General features: G+C 40.1%; 1 protein-coding gene across 5 annotated transcripts in view; it reads right to left on the bottom strand.

Moving 5' to 3' along the window:
• The window catches only part of ASXL3 (ASXL transcriptional regulator 3), a 126627-nt gene extending 106471 nt beyond the window's left edge, over window positions 1-20156 (bottom strand). For 2 of the 5 annotated variants that reach the window (XM_065668194.1, XM_065668193.1), the window contains exon 1: window positions 19332-19742. Coding sequence is in view for 1 of the 5 variants with exons in the window: in XM_065668193.1 (XP_065524265.1) it covers window positions 19332-19385 (54 nt within the window). In the remaining 4 variants the exon portion in view is untranslated. Of the gene's footprint in view, window positions 1-18674; window positions 18880-19331; window positions 19743-20050 lie in introns of those variants that run through there. The other 3 variants (XM_065668198.1, XM_065668195.1, XM_065668197.1) reach the window with 3 other exon arrangements.
• Window positions 20157-22021: the final 1865 nt, after the last annotated feature.

The following is a 22021-nucleotide window of genomic DNA, read 5'->3' as shown; positions in this document are numbered from 1 at the left end:
AAAATAAGAAGGGAAGATGCACTACAACCTATTTTAACATAAATTCTCAAACAGATGTTCATGGAACTCTTGCTGATGTTGATTTTAAAAAAAAGGTAAAAAGTAGTTTCCAAGTATTAAAATATTAAAAGAAGCTAACAGGAGTAATAATTCTTGTAGGGCTTTTGACTTTGAGTAGTTGCAGTTACAATAAGGAAGATGTAAAATCTGAGTCGAATAAGGTGCATTTCAGAAGACATCTTTCACTATATACTCCATACTATGAATCTGTCTCAGTAATCTATGCATCACTACACATAAAAGTACCATCAAGAAAGGAAAGGAACAAAAACCTAACATGAACAAGAAAACAACATGTAAAAATACTTAAACCTGCTGAAATATATTAAGTTTTAACATCAGTTATGTGCATACATGCTAGTCCACACTTCTTTTAGTTTCAGAGGTAATGCTATTGACCTGTAGAGCTCAAATGGTTTAAAGTACACCCAAACCCCATTTTTCCCCAGCCCTCTTTCAGTTAAAAGCACTTTACAGTTCCTTTAGCATGAGCTACAGGGAACATGTGGAAGTGGAAGTTTCCTGCATGGGAATTTCTGCTACAGAATGTTTGCAAGTCAGTCTGAAGCCACCTAAGCTTTTCTAACCCGACAGATACATACAGCGGTATCATCTCCTAAAATACTGAATGAAAGGAAAGAGCAAGAAAGAAGCTGAATGATTTGTTTGTTGATTCCGTTGCTTTGACTAGCTGGTCTGAAGCTTGCTCTGAGATGTCTGGGCCCTTTTATTTTCTTTTCTTAATTTATTTATAATGTCATATTTTAAACTGATAGAAAAGCAGCAACAGTGCTTTGAAATTCCAGATATATTGCATGCTTGACATTTTGAATTCAAAAGAAATTGGGATTACAATTCAGTTAAAATTAAACATACAATTGTGTTACTCTGTTAAAAGACACAAAAGCTCTAGCAGCAATGACATCTTGCCATGGCTAGTGGCCTCATTCATCACCAGAAAACACAGGGTAAAGTTTTCAACCCTAAACAACTGACTTATAATAACTTATTTATCTGGTCTGACATACTGAACAAAACGAAACCTTCGTATTTCTCTCAACTAATGCAATCAGCCTGTCCAAGCAACAAGGAACTTTCACTTAAAGGCTCTGTCAGCACAGATCCATAAATACCTCAGTGGCTGTAACAGGATGAACCCAGTGTGCACACAGAATCCTATCAGATTTCTGTAAGACCAGGATCAAAGATACATATCCCTTTGAGCTGGATGTCAAAATTGCTACCCTGGTATGGGTAGCATTATTAGCAGCAGGATTATTAGTGATGATTTCAGTTCAAGTGATGGACCATCCAGATTCTCAAAATGACTGTTCAATTCTGACAGTGCAGTCTAGCCTTCAGACTTCTGCCTGGCCATGCAAGCCATACCCCTTTCTTGCTATCACAGTACCTCATAGTCTCTCACTCTGCAGACTTTCTCTGCACACAAAGTGACATTCTCATCTTTTGAGGTGTTGCAAGACCCTGTCTCCCATATCTTCCACCTTTCTGCATCCCTACTGAAATACCTTTCTTCAGTTGACCCTACCACAGTACACTCCCAAAGTACATTCTTGTATCTTTTACCTCCTGCAACATTAGCACATTCAAGAGATGCAGCTCATTGTCATGGGTTCCCCAAAATCTACACACAGGTACACAAGTGCTGAATAGCTAGGCAGCAGCACACTGTAGCTCTTAGGTGCTGACAGGTAAAATTGTACTGTGAACCTCTTGTGGCTTGTAGACCAGATTCTCTGCTTATTTAGTTTCGAGTAGAAGTTTCAATTTCTATTTCAGTGCACCCAGCTGAAAAACATGGGCAAAGCTGTTTACAACTATGAATAATTACTGCAGAAAAGGGGCCAGGAGCAAAACACAGCTCTGCCACCCAGCAGCTTTACTGAAATCTGCCCTCATTTGGTGCTCACACAGGCCACAATCCTGAAATGCTTCTAATTCCAGCAGGGATAAAAATTCTGGTTTTGCACCTACCCCTGTACAAAATTAAGAGAGGCCATGTTTAGGTGACTGGAACTAATGGAGCGGAATGGATACGAGTGCCCTGTCCGCTGCCTTTAAATTACAGATAACAGAGGAAAGAACTACCACCAGTGTGAACACATTAATCACTACTAAGGAAACAAGGAAAAAAAACCCAAACAAAACTAAGAAGCACCAAACCCCAATCATATTCACTTCCATACATGCTGTTTTCTTGATTGAAAGCTGAAAGAGTTGTTTGATTTCATTTTCCTGAGACATTAAAAGGTTTGCTGTATAACTTATGTTTCAGAATAGAAAAATAATAAAAAATATATGAAGAGTAAAACTTCCCAGAAAAATCAACAGAGAATGAATATGTGTTTGTTTTAAAAGCCTTCACCACTTAATTTCCTCAGGCAAATGCAATGTGTAAGGGTTACTTTTAATGTGAGAAATAAAATTCCTACTGGCTACTCTCTGAATGCACCAAATTTAACAGGAAGTGACAGTTATGCCGGTTTTCTTGCCATTGCTTTACAATCAGAACTTATCTTGTTAGACAGTGTCCTAAAGATACAGACCTAAGATTTCCAGAAGGCAAAAAAGAAAGAAAAAAAAAAACAACCCCAAAAAGTGGGGAAAGGGGGAGGGAGAATAGCAGAATACAAATAAAATATTAAAACTATACACTCTACCTAAATAGTCTTATGCATTAGATTAGGCCATTTTAAGGATTACATCAGGTAAAACTCACCCACTAAAAGCGTAAGATAAGTTTCATGCTGCAAATGACATTGACTCCATTAATGTACTACAAACATATTTAAACTACCAAAAAGCACTTCTGTAAAACTGTAAAAATCAAACTTCCATTTTAATTCTGTCAGATACACGGCATGAAACTACCTCATGAAATTTACAGCGCATTTTGATGCTCATGTGAAAAGCCAGTATAAGTCACACTGATCCTCTTAACTTCACAAGAGAACTCCATAAACTTCACAACTCAGTTGTTTGCTCTGCTCCTCGCAGGCTGATACACAGTATCACACCCTTCAAATTAACTGGCAGATAGAGATGCAGAAAAACCAGCAAGAATCTTTCTTAGTAATCTTATCCCAGAAAGAAAGACCAGAATGTGTCGAATGCGTGGAAAACTGGGAAAGAAGTTCCTGAGAGGCATACAGCAAGCAATAGAGCTGGAAAAATTAAAAGTCCCTTGCAGCCACAGACATAGCAAAAAGCCACTTTCAGTTCATTGCACCTACCTGTTTGAGTACTGGAGAAAAAATGGAAAATGAAATCTCCACAAAATGAAAAATTATGAAAGTTTTGGGCTTGGTTTTGGTTTGGGGCTTTGGGGTTTTTTGGGTTTGTTTTTTTTGTTTGTTTGGTTGTTTTTTTTTGGTTTGGGTTTTTGTTGCTGTTGTTTGGGGTTTTGTTTGTTTATGTGGTTTTGTTTTGGGGGATTTAAAGGGAGGTGTTGATTTTTCTGGGGAGGTGGTTTTGTTTTGTTTGGGGGGGGGGGTGTTGCTGCTTGCCTGTTTATTTTAAATAGGTGAGTTATTCTTTCTCATCAGGATGGACAATACAAGAGTAGTCTTAAGAGTCCTTGGGTGTAATGCAGCTTTTTCCTTCCAGAGCTTGCACAATTATTTCATTTCAGTTCTCATTAGTCTGAATTATTACATCATTGTGTACAGAACAGAGTTCACTGGCACAATACAGATCTACTGCTTAAATTGCTCTGAGAGCAGATATGGTAAGTCATGGTTTTGAACTAAAGAAATACAGCCTTCTCATAGAATGTGTAAAGAAAGAATTCTTTTGTTAGCTGTCAGTGGGATTTTGCTATCTCTGTTAAATATATAATGGTTAGTGTCATAACAAAGATCAGCTATCGTGTTATGGCATTTATCTTCATGAGTGAAGAGAGGAAGGGCTACTGTGATTTATTCTGTCTCTCCTCATGAGACGATTAATGTCATAAGAGATTAGTCTTCACTACTGACTTGTACACAGAATAAAATAGAGGGCTGGAGTGGGATGCTAGGCAGTTTTAATTGCCACAAGTTTGGAAGCCCACATTACTTACAGATGGTACAGTTGACAATTACTCATCTGAGATTTTCAAAAATAGGAGAATATTTTGCTGTTCACTAACTCATACCCATTTTGTGTCATTTGTTCAGTCCTTCTTATCAGTCTTTCCACATAGTCTTTTCCCCCGTCTCATCACCTAAGTCCACCCACACTTGGTGGACTTAAATATACAATTTATTGCAGAACTGAAGTCCAGACGGGTGGTTTATATTTGGTATCATCTACTTAAAGGTTTGGAAAATACACTATTTAACCACTATTACTAAGGCACATTTGTCACAATACAGGCATATTAGAAACAACATATAGTAGCTCTGTATCTGTGCTTGTATTCATATATAAATACATAGAAGGAGCAGCTTTCCTCAAGTTCTAAGAAAAGTTACATGCTCACTTCTTCCCAGAGGCCTTGTGAAATAATCTGAGTTTTCTAAACTTAATAGTCTTTCAAAAGCCTATCACTTTGGAGAAACACACACAGAATATCTTGTTGACATGCTCCCCACTACTTCTTATGAAAGCAAGCAATTCAGATCATACTGTGGTGGAAAAAAAAACAAACAAACCTGATAAGCAAAAGTTTTGTTAAAGAGGGAAGAATTATTTTGTCTCCAAAAAGGAACATGAATTGTCTGTATCTTCTTAAAATCTCCTTTTCTGGATACTGCTAACACCATGCCAAGCTAGGTAAACTTTAATCTTTGATATGAACGGGTTTTTTTCCATTAAAACCAGCAAGTCTTTACTATTGATTTACATCAAATAGAACACGTAATTAAAAAGCTCTCACTGTAAGGCATTGTCTTTATCAAGACTTCTCAAGTATTGACTTAAACATTTTTATCAGGCTGTTAATCTCATCCACATATAATGTGATCAGCAACTGAGACCAGCCCTGACACTGAGACCAGCCAGGTAACAGGGCAACATTATGGCAGGGAAGAAGTATTGTGAAGTCTGAGGACATTTCTTATTAATGGTAAGTGGATAGGAAAAAAAAAGTAAACATAAGTGGGTCCTCATCAGTACAACTGTCTACCAGCTGGATGCTGATTTCCCTCAGAGATTTAAACCAACAGGAACAATCACTTGGCATAGGTAAACAAACTCAATAGGACCTCCAGCCTGTAAAGAAAAAAGGTGAACTGTGACTTTAAAACTAGAGCTTACAAAAAGACAAAATGCTGAGTGTTAAACCAACAGTTTGTAATCAAATCTCAAACCAAAATACAGAACATGTCTTCCTCTATGGGAGGAAAATCTGAAAATGTTCAGGACGATCCACAATTGTTGTGGATGCTTCATACTCCTTACCCTACTTGAAGGCATTGTTCTGAGACTGGCTGACCCCTTACAGTCAAGCTGGACAAGCACTGACAAGGTTACAGAATAGCCATCAGCCATACACATAACGCAACTACTGTCACCAAACTCCAGAATCACAACAAGTTAATGGATCAAGAGAGGAACCACAGAGGATTTTATAAAAGAATATAAATACAGAGACTTCTCTTAATGCTAAGCTTTCTGTTCAAGACAAGCTTCTATTTTTAAGGGTCCTTAATATCACAGCATGTTTTTTTATCCTAAAACCCCTCCCTATACATTGAACAGATTCAGCTGTTATCTGTCAGGACAGTAACTGTAACACAAGAAAAGCAAACCAAGAGAGAGTAAAACATGACTGTTATACAGTATATTCAGTCACGTGTTTTATTCTTCAAAATCACCAACATACATATACATGAGTATCCAAGTTTTCATAATGTCACATCTTCTCAGCAAATGCAGCAGTAAAAATCGCCAGCTCCTACAAAATGCCACTGGCAAATAAATTCTATGTCTATGGGGTCTAGGCACATCTTTTAGATTTAATATTTTATAAGTTGATAATACATGCTTTAGCTGTATCTTCCATTTCCCCCCAAAAAAATAGCTAGCAGTAAGTGAACAATAAAACTCTTTTATGGAAAAATGACACTGCATCATCTTGGGCATCCAGTGTAACTACCGAATTCATACTGTACCTCTGAAACAATGAGAATAAGTAATAAGATTAGCTTTACAGTTCAAATCCAGGAATGCAATCTTCCTTTAACTGTGCCAGAGAATCTCATCCAAAGACGTAAGATTATACTTAGGAGATTTACATGCTATGCTCTCTGAAGTGAAAACAAAAATAAACCAAGGTGTCCAGAATCAGAAGAAAATTATCACTCTCTTACATTCAAGCATCACACCAGACAGACTTTTGGACATGGGAGATTCTAGGAAATTTCTGTTCTAGAAATAACTTGGGCAAGATAATTTGAGACTAATTCCAAAAATTCCAATAGGATAAAATTCCAAATGGATGAGATAATATTTCAGAAGACAAATTGGGCTTTTCAATTCTTTCAAAGGGATTACTTAAAATTTCAGCAATACTCCTTTGGCTAAGATAGCCCATAACATAACTTGTTTTAAAAAGAAATAGAATGAAACATAATCAAAGCAGAGTATTTAATTTCCAAAACAAAGGTACTGACTTTTATACAGGACAGAACACAGATTTTTCTTTTTTTCACCTTGATGTTTCACTGTTTCACTTATACTCCCAAAGTTTGAGAAGATCCAGACTTTAAAGACAAAGGTTTGGGGATTTTATCTGGTGAAATGGTAACAAAATAAATAAATAAAACAATGAAATGTAATCTTATCCTAGAATTCAGAAGGGAGTTTTTCCTTCAATTCTTTCATCATCAGTCACAGGTGATTTTTTTTTTTTCCTCCCTTCAGTATATTTGCTATTCTACTTCTCATTGGTACAAGAACATCTTCATCCCTTCTTCACTGCTTCCCGGTGCGGCACTATCATTTTTCTCCCCAGGATCAGTATCACCCAGGCACACTCTTTTCACCACATGACATGCCAACAGACATAAACCCAGTTTCATTTTCCTGTATTAATCCCAGAAAATGTATGCAAGTACTAAAAGTAATAAGCCTCAAAACTATTATTATGCATGTATGTAGCACTTAAAACCTGATTTTTTTCAGAACATTAATCCTCAGAATGCTTTCCCTAGACCCCTTACCTCCCCCTCCACACCCATATTTTTCTATAAAATTAACTCCAGCATTTCACAGCCTTTAACTAACACAAGAAGCTTCTTGCCATAACAGCTCTAAGAATGTTGATAACAAACAAGTGCACTGACTTTTTAAATTTTTTAAACCTCTCATTCTATTTGCAGCTCTTTCAGAAGCATTTCCCAACCACTATGCATATATACCAACCCCAGTTATCTAGGCAGCCACTCTGTAGATCTGCTCAGAATAAAGATAGGAGATTATTTTACTTTATTTAATATTACTTTAAATAGCTTGAAGCATTCTCAGCTCAGACACTAATATAATGAGCACATGAAAATTACAGTATGAAACGTAGTCGGTGCTCATTAAAATTGACTACATAGACATTTTGGGTTTTAAGTTGTTTTTTAATTTAATGGAAGTGTTAAAGATTGAGAATGGCAGTAAGAAGATGTTTTGGTACTGTATCAAACAGTCTATCTCCAAGCAAAGTATACAACCCTACACATTAATGGAGATAGAAGACTGAAGCCCTTTCTCTTTTATAAAAATTATTTCTTACAAAAAAATTCTGACAGGTCCCCGAAGGAAAAAAAAAAACAAACAAAAATCCCACTTAGGCCAAACTAGTTTGACAGATTAAGATATCTTCGATATTTTTTGGTTGGTTGTTCTCTTCTAAGCAGATTAAAAGACAATAAAACAATGCTTTTCTGATCTAATTTCCAAAATTCATACAAAACATTCCTGATCAACTGCTCTTACTCTATTACGCCACGTTTTTCTAGTTTCTCATCTCCAGTTGAAGTCTTCAATCTGTAGTTCACAGATCAGCTGAAAGACTACCTTTTTGCAGTCCATGAAACAGAACAGCTCAAATGATTGCTCATATACTAACTTTATCCTCAAGGCCTTTCACTCTGCCCAATCCTCTTATTGCTCATCTCTTGTACTGTATCCTGCACCCTTTCAGTTAGTCAAGCGTCTGTTCACTTCTCACACATTTACGACCTTTTTCATTGGAAACCCCCCCAGGCACCCCTATATGAGTTCTGCAGTCTCCTTCTTAAGTGCCACTGCTGCTGTAGGCCTGAAGGCTAAATTAACAACCCACAACGGTTACTGTGAATATCAAACACTTACTGTGAAGGGCTAATCATTGCACAGGTTCTGAGAAGCTCCCTTGGAGGTGCTTAGTAAATGCAACAACCAGCAGTGCATGTATACAGCATGCAGTAACTTGCATGGCCAGGCTGATAAAAATCTCCAAATTTACCTTGTGAATCCACAGCCTTCTAGTTCTAACTGCTTCTACAAATATGCCAAAAAAGATCATATTTTAACAACACAACCACTTAATGGGGCTCATCATCACTGGAACACTGTATCACAGGGAGCCAGAAAGATTTTTCTTCATAAGGTAACTGCAGTGTTCAAGCTTAAAGCCGTAATTTTATTTTCATTCAGGTTTTTGCTCTTTGGGGTCAATCCCATGGTCCAGAAACCACAGTGTTTGTTAACAGACTTCTACTAAAGAAAAGAAGCATTAGTCCAAGGCAAAGACACAGGGTTGGTTATCACTGACAAGTTCCACTTAGACGGGTAGCTCTCACTCCAAGACCAATAGGCAAAACTGTCAATGAGTCAGCTGATCCTTGAACACTGGCTGGAGAAACAGCATTTTAGCATGAAGAATTTAATTTGCAAGATGAAACAACCACATAACTGGACCAATCCAAGAGCTGGAGCAGTGTCCATTTCGTGCTATTCCTAACTGTCTATCCAAAACGATGCTGGGGCTCATTACGGGCAGACAAAATGCCTCAAGCACGTCTGTGATTCGCGCAGTCAGACCACAGGGCTGTAACACAATACTTGACATTATATGTATATATATATATATATGTGTGTATGTGTGTGCATGTGTGTATATGTAGAGAAGATTTAGACTGATAAATCAGGAATTTGAGCCATCACAACAAAACATGAAATCCTTATTCTGTCCTCCCATCAAATATTTCCTATTGGGATACCTGACAAAAAGCACTTCAGCTGCTGCACAGGAGGCCGCTGCTGTTGCAGTGTGATCTATATTCAAAGTCTCCAGTTGCACAGATGTAGTGGGCAGGGTGAAGTAAATCATCACAAGATTTGCCATCATTATTTTAAAAGATTAGTAGCCTTATAAAAGACAGCTCAAGCTCTATACTATCGCTTCCCCTTTCTTTTCTGCAATCTGGCCTGATGGACCCAAGCACTTGCTGTGAACTGCCTAGGCCATTCTGCTGATGTGTGTTTAACTGACAGGAGATGTTTAATAATGCAACACAACTTGACAGCACGGGGAACAGAACAAAAGGAAGACAAACAACCTGTTTGACAAGGATTGCCAATGTAGCAAAATTGGCTGCACAGATTTTTCTTACTTTTGAAAAAAAAAATAAAATAAAAATAACCAGTTTCAAATCAAAAGACCTCAGTACAAGAACAATCCAGGCAAATGCTTAGCAGTCCCTGGTATCTCCAGGAAGGTACACACTTGTGGAGCCATGCAACATCTTGAAATCAATGACAAAAAGGTATTAACATATCTTCAGTAGTAACTCATTTGAAAATGTCTCCAGCAGTGATTTACTGCGCTTATTCACAGCTAGACAGTGAGCCCCACTAAGTTATTCTACTTTGGGTTTTTTTAAACATGAGTTCTTCCAAGATGTCTCAAAACCCTGCATTATGAATGAAACAAATTATGAAACAGATTAGAATGCATTAAGCACTACTGCTGTAAGAACAAACCCACTGCAGCATTGCTACATCGAACTGCCAAAAAAATCCAGATACGAAGGCAAAAAAAGCCACAAAAAAGCAGAGAATGCGAATGAGCACCGTTAAACAGATACAAAATTCTCAATCTATACAAGAAAATTGATGTTTTCTCTCTAGTCACTGGCAGAGGAAAAAAAAAAGAAAAAGAGATAACGATGCATTTGAATTCTAAATCACGCCTGTCGGACAACTTTTCATTATCATTTTATTCTCCTCCTTCTCCCATTTTTTAAGAAACCAGCTTCCATCAAAGGCCAGAGAACTCCCAGCTCCTATGAGTAATGAAAGTTACCAAGTGATTTTAGAGATTTCACAAAACTAATTTGGGGTGCATGACTTATTTTCAAATCTAAACAGACAAGGTGACCTTGAGGCGCTTTCATTTTTTATTATTACTGAACTAATGCACTAATTAAGATGATCTTCCCGCTCTAAAAACTGAATTCCAAAGAAGTTCTCATTGGTCTTACCTGTCTAGAATTTCTAAATGACAGAAATGCCAAATGAGATGAGAGAAGCTGGTGTGGTAAGCAAGTGTCATAATTTGGAGATAGCTGCCATAATCTCGGTCCAGAAGAATGACAGCACGCTGCAAGCAATAAGAGTCTATTTTCTCTCATTACCCTAGCTAGGAAATATTAGCAGATAGGCGTAGTAACATGAAACGTTACATGCTTCTCTGATACAGCAATGCTAATAGCTATCCCAGCAGCTGGTAGATAACTGGGAATTTTAAGGTATAAAAAGAATTAACATTTATCCAAAAATAGACATCAGTAGATGTATTAAAACATCTGGATGTGGAATTTGTTCAGTCAAAACTCTTGGAACTGAAATAAAAATAAATGCTTAATGACAGATGAAGTTAAGTACTTTGGCAATGAAATCGTAGTGGTAGAGCCTCCTGTACAAAGAAGGTTTAAGTCACAAAGGCAAGTACAAATCATACGACACATGAAGATTGACTGTGATTTACTAGAGTCTGCAGACATTTCGCAAAGGCATCTCACCAACAATAGCAAACCACTACACACAGGCAGGTTCTCCAGGCTGCTAAGAGCAAGATGAAATGGATGATTTTGACCTTCAAATGGTTGATGTGTACTTTGGTTAAGCTGCTTTCCCCTTTCCAGACATCAAGTTAAACAGGAAGCTAACCAGAATAAAGCAATATAAACCCTGACTAGAATGACTGCTTCACCAAATTCCTTATCCTGTCTATTCTTAACCAAGATCACAACAAGAAAGAGAGGAAATAGCTTTGACATTAAGCTCTCCAGACCAAATCATCTAGTAGCTCAAGACACTTGTCCATCAAGGAACACTTCTGAAGTTGTAAATGTTTAAAAAATGTTGTTACCTCTAAGTTGGACTGTACAGGATGCAATTATCATCCATAAAATAATAATCTCTAGAGCTGAGCCTCTACAAGCAACGAGGAGATTCTCATCACCACAGGCTTGGCTACACCAATCTACATATATAAAAGGACAAGTTTTAAAACAAAGTGTGTAATGTGTGCCTTCTAAATAAATTATTCCAAAATCACACATAATCTAGGACATGACCTAGAATGTCTTCTACAGAGGAATATAGTCCAGTCCTCTTAATTAGTCTGTGAATACCCAGAGCAACAAACTGAACTGTGGTTGCTGATCCTGGTAAATGTTGTCAGACAGAAATTAAACTCAATGCTACACTACAAAACAAGTCTCCTCAGACACCTGAGGTACAGGATGCCACATCTAACTCAGAACCTGCAGTGTAACAGCTGAATCCCATACATTGAAACTTCATCTGAAAGGTCCTCTAATACTAAAGAAAGTTACATGCCAGGGTCCACACAGACTGTGCCCTGCGGAGCTCAAACCATCAAGGTGAGCTGAACTGTTCACATTCAAAGCATGAAAACATTAGACCACCCCCACCAGTTTCTCATTCCAATGTCAGAAACAGCAGACCTTGCTTAGACTGAAGTGAATGATGCTCCTGTAGATCCCTCCAGCACTTAAGTGCAGTTCCCAGCCCCAGTCAGTACTGACACCAAAGGGTACCTAGGAAGAAGGCATGCACTGCCAGATGGCTTAACTGTCTCCTGATAGACATGACACCTGTGCTAATGTACTATAGTCGTAAGTGAACTTAGGTAGTGGTCTACTTAAGGTATGGTATTTAGCAAAACATAGATCATCTCTTCAAACCAAGATTAGCTGCAGGCAAGCCATTAGCTGCTGAAGGCACATCTCTATCCTTTTCACATTCCCAGCAGGTACATCTCTTCCCAAGATAATAACTCCAGCAACAGGAAACTGTCTAGCAGGGCTTCGCAAAGACAGAGCAGACTCAAAGGGCCCGTACCTCAATGATTTGGGTTTCTTTGGGGAAGGTGACTATCATTCAAAATTGATAAGAGATTAAGTGGGCCACCTATGGCAAATCTGTTGTGCTTGAGCAGCACGTGGATTTGCTACCTGAATTAACAGAATAAGCAAATAGGCTGTACCAGGAAGTACTGCTTAGAGCATGCACTGTTCCAAGTTGTTGTTCTGCCTTTGCATTACAAACTGACTGTTCCAGAGTGAAGGCTAAGATAGTTAATTCCTTCAGTCTGTAAGTTTCTCAAAAGAAGGATTTTGTCAGTTTCAGCTGGAACCTGGGGAATCACAATTTCCACTAATCACATCTTCTCCAAGGTCTTCGTAGCAGAAAAGGAGGACACTATTTAGCTATTGCTATTTACAGAGAATGTCAAGATTACCAACATCACATCTAGGGAAAGGGAAAACATTTTGAAGCTTACAACTTCTAAAAAAACCCCTGTATTACTCCAAACCCAAGAGGTCAAGTTTAGCAAATGACTTTCCAAGTAATGTAATCTGCTGGTCACAGTATAAAGAACAAAGAAAGCCTTAAGCAGGAAGTACAGTGAGTTTGGCTTTTCACCTTGAAGACAGTATGCTACCTGGTCCAGACTAGGATGCTGCAATGACATGGTCTGATCCAGGGAACTGATAAACTGGGCTAGCAAATCTAAACCAAACTAGCTGGGAAGGATGGGTAGGGCCTTGGGTGTCATTAGTGGAAAGTATTTCACTGTGATTCCACTGTTTTCACATGCAACTGAACAAATCTTGTTTGTGAGAAACTTGTCAACTGTGGAAGAAATAAAAACAGAGCAGTTATTTCAACAGAAACATGCAGTATGACAGGAAAATATTGGTTCTTCTATAGAGAAAGGTAAGCCAGGAGCCACTGAAAGAATTCTCTGTAAGTGAGCATTAAATCAAACCTTAAGGCACTGAAAACAGCTTCACATTGTTAAGAAATGCTCATATTTAGGTTCTTGTAAGGGTCTTCTCCTATGTTATTCTGCTTTGATAGAAGTAAGGTCATATTACTGAGAACAGGTCCCATTCCTGGGCTGGGTTCCTGCCTTCCTAAAAGTCTGTGGTGTTAAAGGTTAAAGGTCTGTCTTGAGGTAAGTTAGAAACTTATTCCTCTCAATCTGCCCTAAAAGAATGCATAAAGTAAGATGAAATAGAATAAATTTATATTTTATTGTAGATCACTTTTTAAAATAAAAAATATTAACACACACTATTATACAAACAAAATAAAATACTGACACTTAAAACACAACCACAGAAGGTATAAGAAAAGAAAAGTGCAGGTTCAACCTTGTCTAACAAATGCAAAAATTACTTTGAATAAAACAAATGCGAGGAAACCCTAGAGCAAACCAAAATAAAATATAGCTCTTCAAAGCAGCATTGATTTGGGATGAAAAGGAAAGGCCATCAAAACTTCCCAACCACAATGTTCCTGCATGTCTGAAAAAGAACTAACTCAGAACAAATATGGAAATAATAGTAGGTTTTTGTTAAGCCAACAACAAAGAAATCCTTAATACCATAGAAAAAAAGTTAGGTCAAATCTACCATTTTTAAAGATGCATGAAGCTCCTTCCACACAATGCTTTAAAATGCTATTTATAGTAACAAAAGCAAAGACTTAACATAAAAGTCAAAGGGATTATCATCAATGGTTTAACTATGCAGAAGTTACTCTTCTAATTTTCTGTTTCATTTGTGGTCTTTATATTTGAAGATGCAATGCAAAAATACTTCTATACAGCTACACAATCTGTTTCAACTCCACTATCTTAGAAGACCAGATGAAGCAGCAGTCAGCTTTTGGACAGCCAGCCACTTTAAACAGTAACATGCAAGCTAACAGTTCCAATGGACTTGTGTGTTTTTCATGTTCGGTTTGGTTATTTGTGGGTTGTTTGGTTTTTTTTCAGCATCAGTTTTCTTAATTAATTCATATAATTTTCTTAAAGTTTACAGGAGCAAGAAAACAACTCTTGCTGGATCCGGTCAGGAGACTAGTGCAAGTAGTACAAGAATTAAGGTATGAATATTACTCCCCCAATATACACAAATCACCTGACCCATGAGGACTCTCCATAGCACTGTGAAGTGCATATTCTTCAGTAACACAAGAAAAACTTTCTTTCAGGATGCAGGCTGGAGAAGGAGCAAAAAGACTGGACAGGAGGCCTAATACATGAATAACCCAACCCTACTGTTAGTCCCAATTTTCTTCTGCTTTATTGTCAACTAGTGGGAAAGACTTAACTGAACTGTGTTTCAAAACACCACTTACAGGAAAGAGAAGAGGGCAATAATAAGGGCAAGCTATTCATAAAAAATCCTTTTAAAATGTTGCCGTAAACTATCACCCTTCTTGGGTAGATGTTCTGTGCTTCATACATACACTGAGCTCTGCATTCCTGAAGTGAGAGAAGCCTCCATTCCTTTTGTTCAGGCCTCTTTCACCTTTCTGTATCACAAATAACAAAGGATCATGTCTAGCAGTCAAGTGATAAAAAGTTGGATCACTCCTACCTACTTAAAACTGCTCTCAGTTTTTGGACAAAATGGACACATTTTGCTCTCAGTAATTTTTGTTTCAGTATTTTTTATGCAGTATCTTATGGCATGAAATTATTAAGAGGCAGAATTTGCTATTTTGTGACTTTCAGCAAGTTTAAGAGCAGCTGAAACTAAACCCATGCAAGTTTTTTCAGCTGAAAGGAATCATTACAAATTGCTTAAACTACTCAAGTGTTTTACCTTTCTATTCAATTTTTATGAGTTCCATGTATGACCAGAGAACTACAATATGGTTTCATCAAATGAGGATCAACTGAAAAACAGAGGAAAGATAGGATGCTTCTCCTCCTTCCTTTTAAGATTTTCTTTTGTTCTCATTTTTTTTAAGTGTATCTCATTGTACTTAAGCATATTTTTATCTTTGTCTATCAGACACAGAAAGAAACAAAATGGCATGGAGATAATGCCCAAGTCATACATAAGCATTGCTCTAGTCTGATACAAAGTAAAAAATGAGTTGACATATCGAGTCCACATCCAAGATATGCCCTTTGGCAGGTTGTAAAAACAAGTTGCAATTTTGTCCATAAAAATGCGTGTTCTACAAAATGGGTTCTGTAACATGAACTGTTAGTGGTATGCCACCATTCCATTGATCCTGCACATGTGTTCATCTCTCAGGAATGCTTGTAAGCAGGGCCATGCCTTGCCCTAAGATAAGCAGGCTTGCATGAGGAAAAAAGCAGCGTATTGTAGACAGAAAGATTCAACTCTGCAGGAGACGTCTTCCACAAAATGCAAGTTTCAATATAGGACATGCCAGTGGCTCCTGTTTTACTGCCTGTATCACATACAGCGTATTTACAGCGAGAACTGAATATAATGGGAGTCCTTTCCTCTTATGTTTTAAAAATTTAGGGAACAGCTTGAAAAAACACTGCCTTGCAGGAACTTAAGTTTTCAAAGACCCTTTAATCAAATACCAAAACACAATAAAGGTACTGCTGACTGTCAGTTTGGAGCCTCGCCACTTAGACTTACACATTATAATGTATTTCAAGACTGTCATGCAATATATTTTTCTAAAGTACTTCTGCTTCTTTCATTGTGAATGTGGGAAATGGAGAGCTGTGTAATGATTTCAGGCTCGAGTCCAGTTTTTGTACTCCTTTTTATCTGTAACTATTACATGGTGCATTATGAGTTTCAATATAGACTGAATATAGAGACATGACTATATCCATTTCTCTCATAATTACTGTGAGAGAAATAGTAATAGAGAGTGAATGAGGCAAAAGTGTAGCCACAAAGATGATTTTATGACTATGAAACAGAACTACTATGAAGACGCTGTTGTACCATAACTGTCTCTCCCACAGATTTCCTGGACAGCTTTGAGTAAGGTACTTAATCTTTCCATGCCTCAACTCTGCATGGGTAAAGCAGAGGTCAAAATTCTTAACTTCACAGGCATGTTATAACTATAGAAACATTTGCATTTGGGAAGCTACTGAGTGTTGCTAATAATAGCTATGTATGTACGACTGAAGCATAAAAGAAAAAGAAATTTTTGCACTGAGTTTGAAAGGTGTATAGAAAATTAAGTACCACACATCGAACAAAGAAAACAGAATGAAAAATCAGCAGCTCTAGTCAATGAACTTAAAGTACTTGGGGAAATTAGCATGCACATACGTCATTTAAAGTCTAGATTGTAACATACGGACTTGAATACCAGAGTGAAAAAGCTAGTAATGTTACCTCTGTCATTTCTTACTTTTTAGCATTTCACTTTGAAAGCCCATTATTGGCTTTCGTAGAAAATTTAACACATAAATATCCATACATTCGGTGTGTTATTCATTCAATCTCCCATTCCTAAAAATAATTCAGCAGCATACAATTTTACAACATATTGATTTAGGTAACTCATGAGTCTTTTTTTTTTTTTTTTTTTTTTTTTGTGAGTAGATATCAATCACTTCATTGTTTACTTGCCTTTGGAAAGAAATTGATTTAATCAAACCTTGCAGTAATACATTATTGATGTATCTCAAGAAAACTAAGTCATAATAAACCATCAGGGTCCTAACATAAAACACTGTAAGGAGTGGCAATTCTGGCTTCAGTCTTTCATCGTGATTTGCAAACATACACTGCTATGCATGTAAAGCCTGGTGCAAGACTGTAGTTGGTCTGAGCAGCACTATGTATCATTCACATAATGGACAACTTGGGACAAGTTCTCCACAACTTGACAGCCCCAGGAGGCTGGACAAAACGAGTGTGGACCTTGCATATCTCCACCACTTGTATACAGCAGTGTATAATTTTTACTCAATTTTAGCAAATCGTGACCCTTCTGGGGGGAGTATTAGGTGATACAACATCATAGTAAGAGTCTCAGCCCTTCACCTCAGCACTGGCTCAGCCTTGTTCTCCAGAAGCTTTAAACTGGATCACATGCGAATAGCAATTTTACTTGATACACAATAAAATTCCTTCATGCACATCTCTCAAACAAAATATATAGTGGCAACTGCACTAGCAACTTGAAAGAGTAAAGTTAGAACAGCATTTGATGTATTTTATAGACTCTTGAATACATGTTGCCAGTTTAAAGCACAGAGAAAGTAGTACTCTAACAACACTCACTGACAAAATTATTACAGCAAAGGTGACAGTTAAACTTCTGTTACAATCGTGAGAAATGAGGGGACAGCAGTGACACTGTATCAGAACATCGTTGCAAAAGCTGCAGTGTTACAAAATGCTGTAGGATGTACAACGAGCCATATCAGAATTTAGCACTGACCAAGCACATGAGAACACCTCGGTACAGTTTACAGAGACATCTATAGGTAGTGTCCGTCTAATACCTTATAATTATTTACATAGGAGAGAGAGAGGCTGAACTTCCTATGCAGGAACAAGGTGAAATTTCATACAAGGTGAAAACATTTTTACAAAAAATGTGCCTCACTACTAAACGATAGGAATAAGAGATGAATACCCATTACCAAAACCAGATGCACAGACATGCCACTTAAGCAATTAAGTCTGTATCAGCGAAAGATAACAGATAAAGTTGGTGTAGACACAAAAAGCAATATAATCAGCAGCCTATCTATCTTTGCCATCTTTCCACGCGCCCAGCTGAAGCTGAACCAGACCCAACTTTGCAGAAGACACACATACAAATGCGTACAACCGTATACGATGCACTGTGTGTAAGTATTTGTTGTAAAATTCCTAGGATGGAGTGAACCTGTACATACTTCAAAACTGAAAAACAACATAAACAATGCGTGCTATCACACTTAGCAAACAATAATACAGAATCATGAAAACAGATACAGTAGTGTAAGGGAGACAGTTTCTTAATGAAGTGGGAATGGGCTAGGTCTCCAGAGCCACGGAGCCTTTCCAGAAGTGGGTCCGACTGCCCTGGATATTTCCCTGCACAGTGCGGGAAGCAGAGAGGGTGAAGGGAAATCCCAGGACAGAGTTCTCTCTAATGTCCTCGCCCCTCACCCCGGTCCTCTTGTCCGCACTCAAGGGATGATAAAAGGCAATTCGCAGATATCTCACTTTTCCCTAGCATTAAAAGGAGGGATTTTCGTGGGATGTCTGAAGCGTGAACTTGGAGAGATAGAAACAACTCCTGGCTATCTACACACAGTCATGCAAAAGAAGAAAAGAATATAGGCATTTCCTCACACATACACCGCGGAAGGGACGTAGCTATTTCTCCTCTCCAGGCGGGGACGGGAGCGGGACAGAGGGCTGCCGGTACCGCCAGCCCGAGCTCACCCGCACTGCGAGCGGGCTGCCCCGGCACCGCTGGGGCGAGGGGGGGACCCTCTCACCAACAGCACACACAGGCTCGCACCCTCACCCCGGGGCACCCCGGCCTCTCCCTTCACACATACTTACATACATACATACATACATACATAAACACACACACACACGAACTCGCACGAGCTCCACCGAGCCCGCACACCCGCTCCCGCACAGGCGCTCCCTCACACTCAGGGGCACTCCCTTACACACGCACTCCCTCGCGCTTCCTCACACTCTCTCTCACGCACACACACACACGCTCTCTCCGCTCATTCTCCCTCTCGCAGAGTTCCCTCTCGCACACACACACACACACACACACACACACACACTCACTATCCCTCAGGCTCCCTCTCACACTCTCTCTCGTTGTCTCTCTCCTCCCTCCTTCCCTCACACGCACGCTCGCCCCAACGGCCCCAGCCGCCGGCAACAAAGCGGCGGGCAGCGCGCCGGGCTGGCGGCGCACGCACACTCTCACACACACACACACACACACACTCACTCATACACACACAATGCTGCCGCGGCACCTACCAGGCGGGCAGCCTCGGCCCAGGTGCGGTCCTTCTTCTTCCTCTTGTCTTTCATGTTTGCATCTCATTGAGGTGGTTCGGGGGGGTGGGGGGGGGAAGGGGGGGGAAAGGGGGGGAGGGAGAGGAGCGGGGAGAAGGCGGACCGGGGAAACCGACGGGCGGGAGGGGGGGGCCCGGAGGGGTTCCGCACGGACAATGATACGGTGACACCGAGCGCTGGAGCCCCCGGGGCGGGAGGGGCGGGAGGAGGAGGAGGAGAAGGAGGAGGAGGGGAGAGGGGGCCGGGCCGGCTCGGCTCCCCACGGCGGCGGCGGCACAGCTGACAGCTTGAGGGATGCTCCGCTACGCTCACAACAATGCACTATGACGTCACGCGGGGGAATGGCGCCCGCACCAAACATCCCCGCGGCGGAGCAGCCCGCCCGAGAGCGCCCCCGACGCCAAGCCTCGCGAGAGTGGCAGCGGCGCCGCTCTGCCCCGGGCCGGGGGGCGGCGGCGGGCGGGGGCAGCTCAGCGCGGGCGGCGGTGGTGCCGGACTACAGCTCCCGTGGTGCTGCGCGGCGGGCGGGGAGCTGGCTCCCCGGGGACGCGGCGCTGAGGGCGCTGGCGGGGCGGGGCGGGGCGGGTGCCTGTCGGTGGCGGTCGTGGCCGCCGTCGGGCCCTTTCTCGTCCCCCGTCTCCCGCCGTTCTCCCTGTTTCACGCCGAAACCCTTTACTTACGGCTGGGGCAGCCCGCGGGCTCGGCGGCGCCGGGCCGGGCCGGGCCGCGGTGAGCGGGGTGCCGTGGGGCCGGTGTCGTGCCTGTCGCCTCGGCGGTTCCGTCCTTGCTTCGCTCGGAGCGGCGTGCCGAAGTCTGACAGACCCACCGCCGTCCAAATAGGTGCCGGCTCGGAGAGATCCCCCGCTAGCGTTTCGGCTCCTTCTGTTGCCGGAGCAGGAAAGAACATCTTCGTGTGCCAGTGTAAACAAAGGAGTTGATGTGCTGCGCTCGTAAAGCTGGCGAGGGTTGTGGTCTCTTCTTGGATGACCTCGGATTAAGATACACACGAAATGCGAATCAAAAGATTTAGCACACCTCCCTGAGTTGCAGGATATTGTGGGCTCTTCCCCAGTTTCTTCGTCACCCCCAAATATTAAAGTATATTTGCAATACTATTGAAATATGATTGGCATTTGTTGTTCAGACTGAAACGAGTTACAAATCATTCAGGCTTTTGTGTATCCATCTGTTCAGCCCCTGCTGCCTCCTTCGTTCCTCTCCCAACAGCACCTCTGTTCTGCCTTGCTTCCAGGCCTTTTGTAACTTAAACCTTACTTGCCCACAAAGGTACGATTTAATGGGGTAAAAAAAAAAAAAAAAAAAAAAAAATCACTCCCAGCAACCACAATGCAAAAGCTGTTTTATCTAGAAAAGGACCAGGCAGCCCCGAAGGAAGCAAAAGTGGTGACTCGGTAGGATTCCTAAAACAGTCTTGGGTGCTCAGACGGTGTTGAGTATTACTGCTGCAGACTCATTCCAGTTTCTCCTCACCTTTCTGTTCCCATTGGAAATGGTACATGGAAGATAGTTCTTCACCATGACACCTTTCCAGATTACCTAAGTCATTTCCCCTTAAAATAAAAACAAGAATGAAACAAAATTATGTTAAAACAGCTGCTTCTAAATTTAGTTTTGATTCCAGAGTATAGAGTTTTGATCAGAGGGTTTGCGTATGCCTTGGAAATTGTCTTGAGAAAATATGTTGTTGCAGCTGGAATGTTTTAGGTTCAACAGATTTAGGTTGTGTAAAAATTTTTACAATCATCCAGTTGTTGAAACAGCTATATATTCATTTGTGACTTGCTGCATGCCATCTTTGTCACCTTAGTAACATTTGGAAAGGAAATTGCTACTAGTGTTACTTATTTGTCTGTGTTTCTTTGATTTTGTTTTCTGCCTCTTATCTCCTACTTCCTTTTTTCTCCCTTTTGCACTTCCTTGCCTTTAGTAACTGTCTAGTCCTCCACTATACAGGCTTCATTCACGTCTCGCACCCCAAGCTAAAAGCCTACATCTGCAGTAATTAAGTACCTCATTAAAACTGCCTTGGACACACCTTCATTGTTTTCAGTATTGAAAGGACAACAAAACACAAAAGCATAGGCAGGTTTGTCAGTAACTCCCATCATAAGTGGCTAGTTTAATACTGAAAAATGTTCTGCATCAGTTCCCCATCTGTTCACAGGTAGATGATGATCCAGTTGCTTCATGTACATAACATGAACTGAACTTCCATTACTCAGGAGAGCTCTGATGTTGTGGCATTGATGCTGGACAGAGGAGGACATTTGTCAGGTAAAAGAAATTCCAGGACCTTGTAAGATAATCTGACTTCGTGAATTTAATTTTTTTTTTAATTTTTTTTTTTTTAATTGTTGGTTTGGTTGGTTTCTACTATTGCCTGTTGCGCTCAGTATGAGACTTTCATTTGGTAGTTCTATGAAATAGAAATAGAAATCTCAGCCTGGAATAATCTTTTTAGTATTGCATTCTCTCTATTCACCTAGTAGAGTGTCTGTGCTGTCATTTCATTCTCTTGCATAATTCCTTCAAAGCACCTTATCCAGGTGCTCCCAGGTTCCTTCTGTTCACATGCAAAGGGTTAGAAAACCTATACCTACAGTTAACGGTACTGACTTTGCTGGAGAAGG

The sequence above is a fragment of the Lathamus discolor genome, chromosome 2 (assembly GCF_037157495.1).
Source record: "Lathamus discolor isolate bLatDis1 chromosome 2, bLatDis1.hap1, whole genome shotgun sequence".
Lineage (NCBI taxonomy): Eukaryota > Metazoa > Chordata > Aves > Psittaciformes > Psittacidae > Lathamus > Lathamus discolor.
The sequence above is the reverse complement of the archived record's forward strand: the minus strand, read 5'-3'. Positions and strand labels throughout refer to the sequence as shown.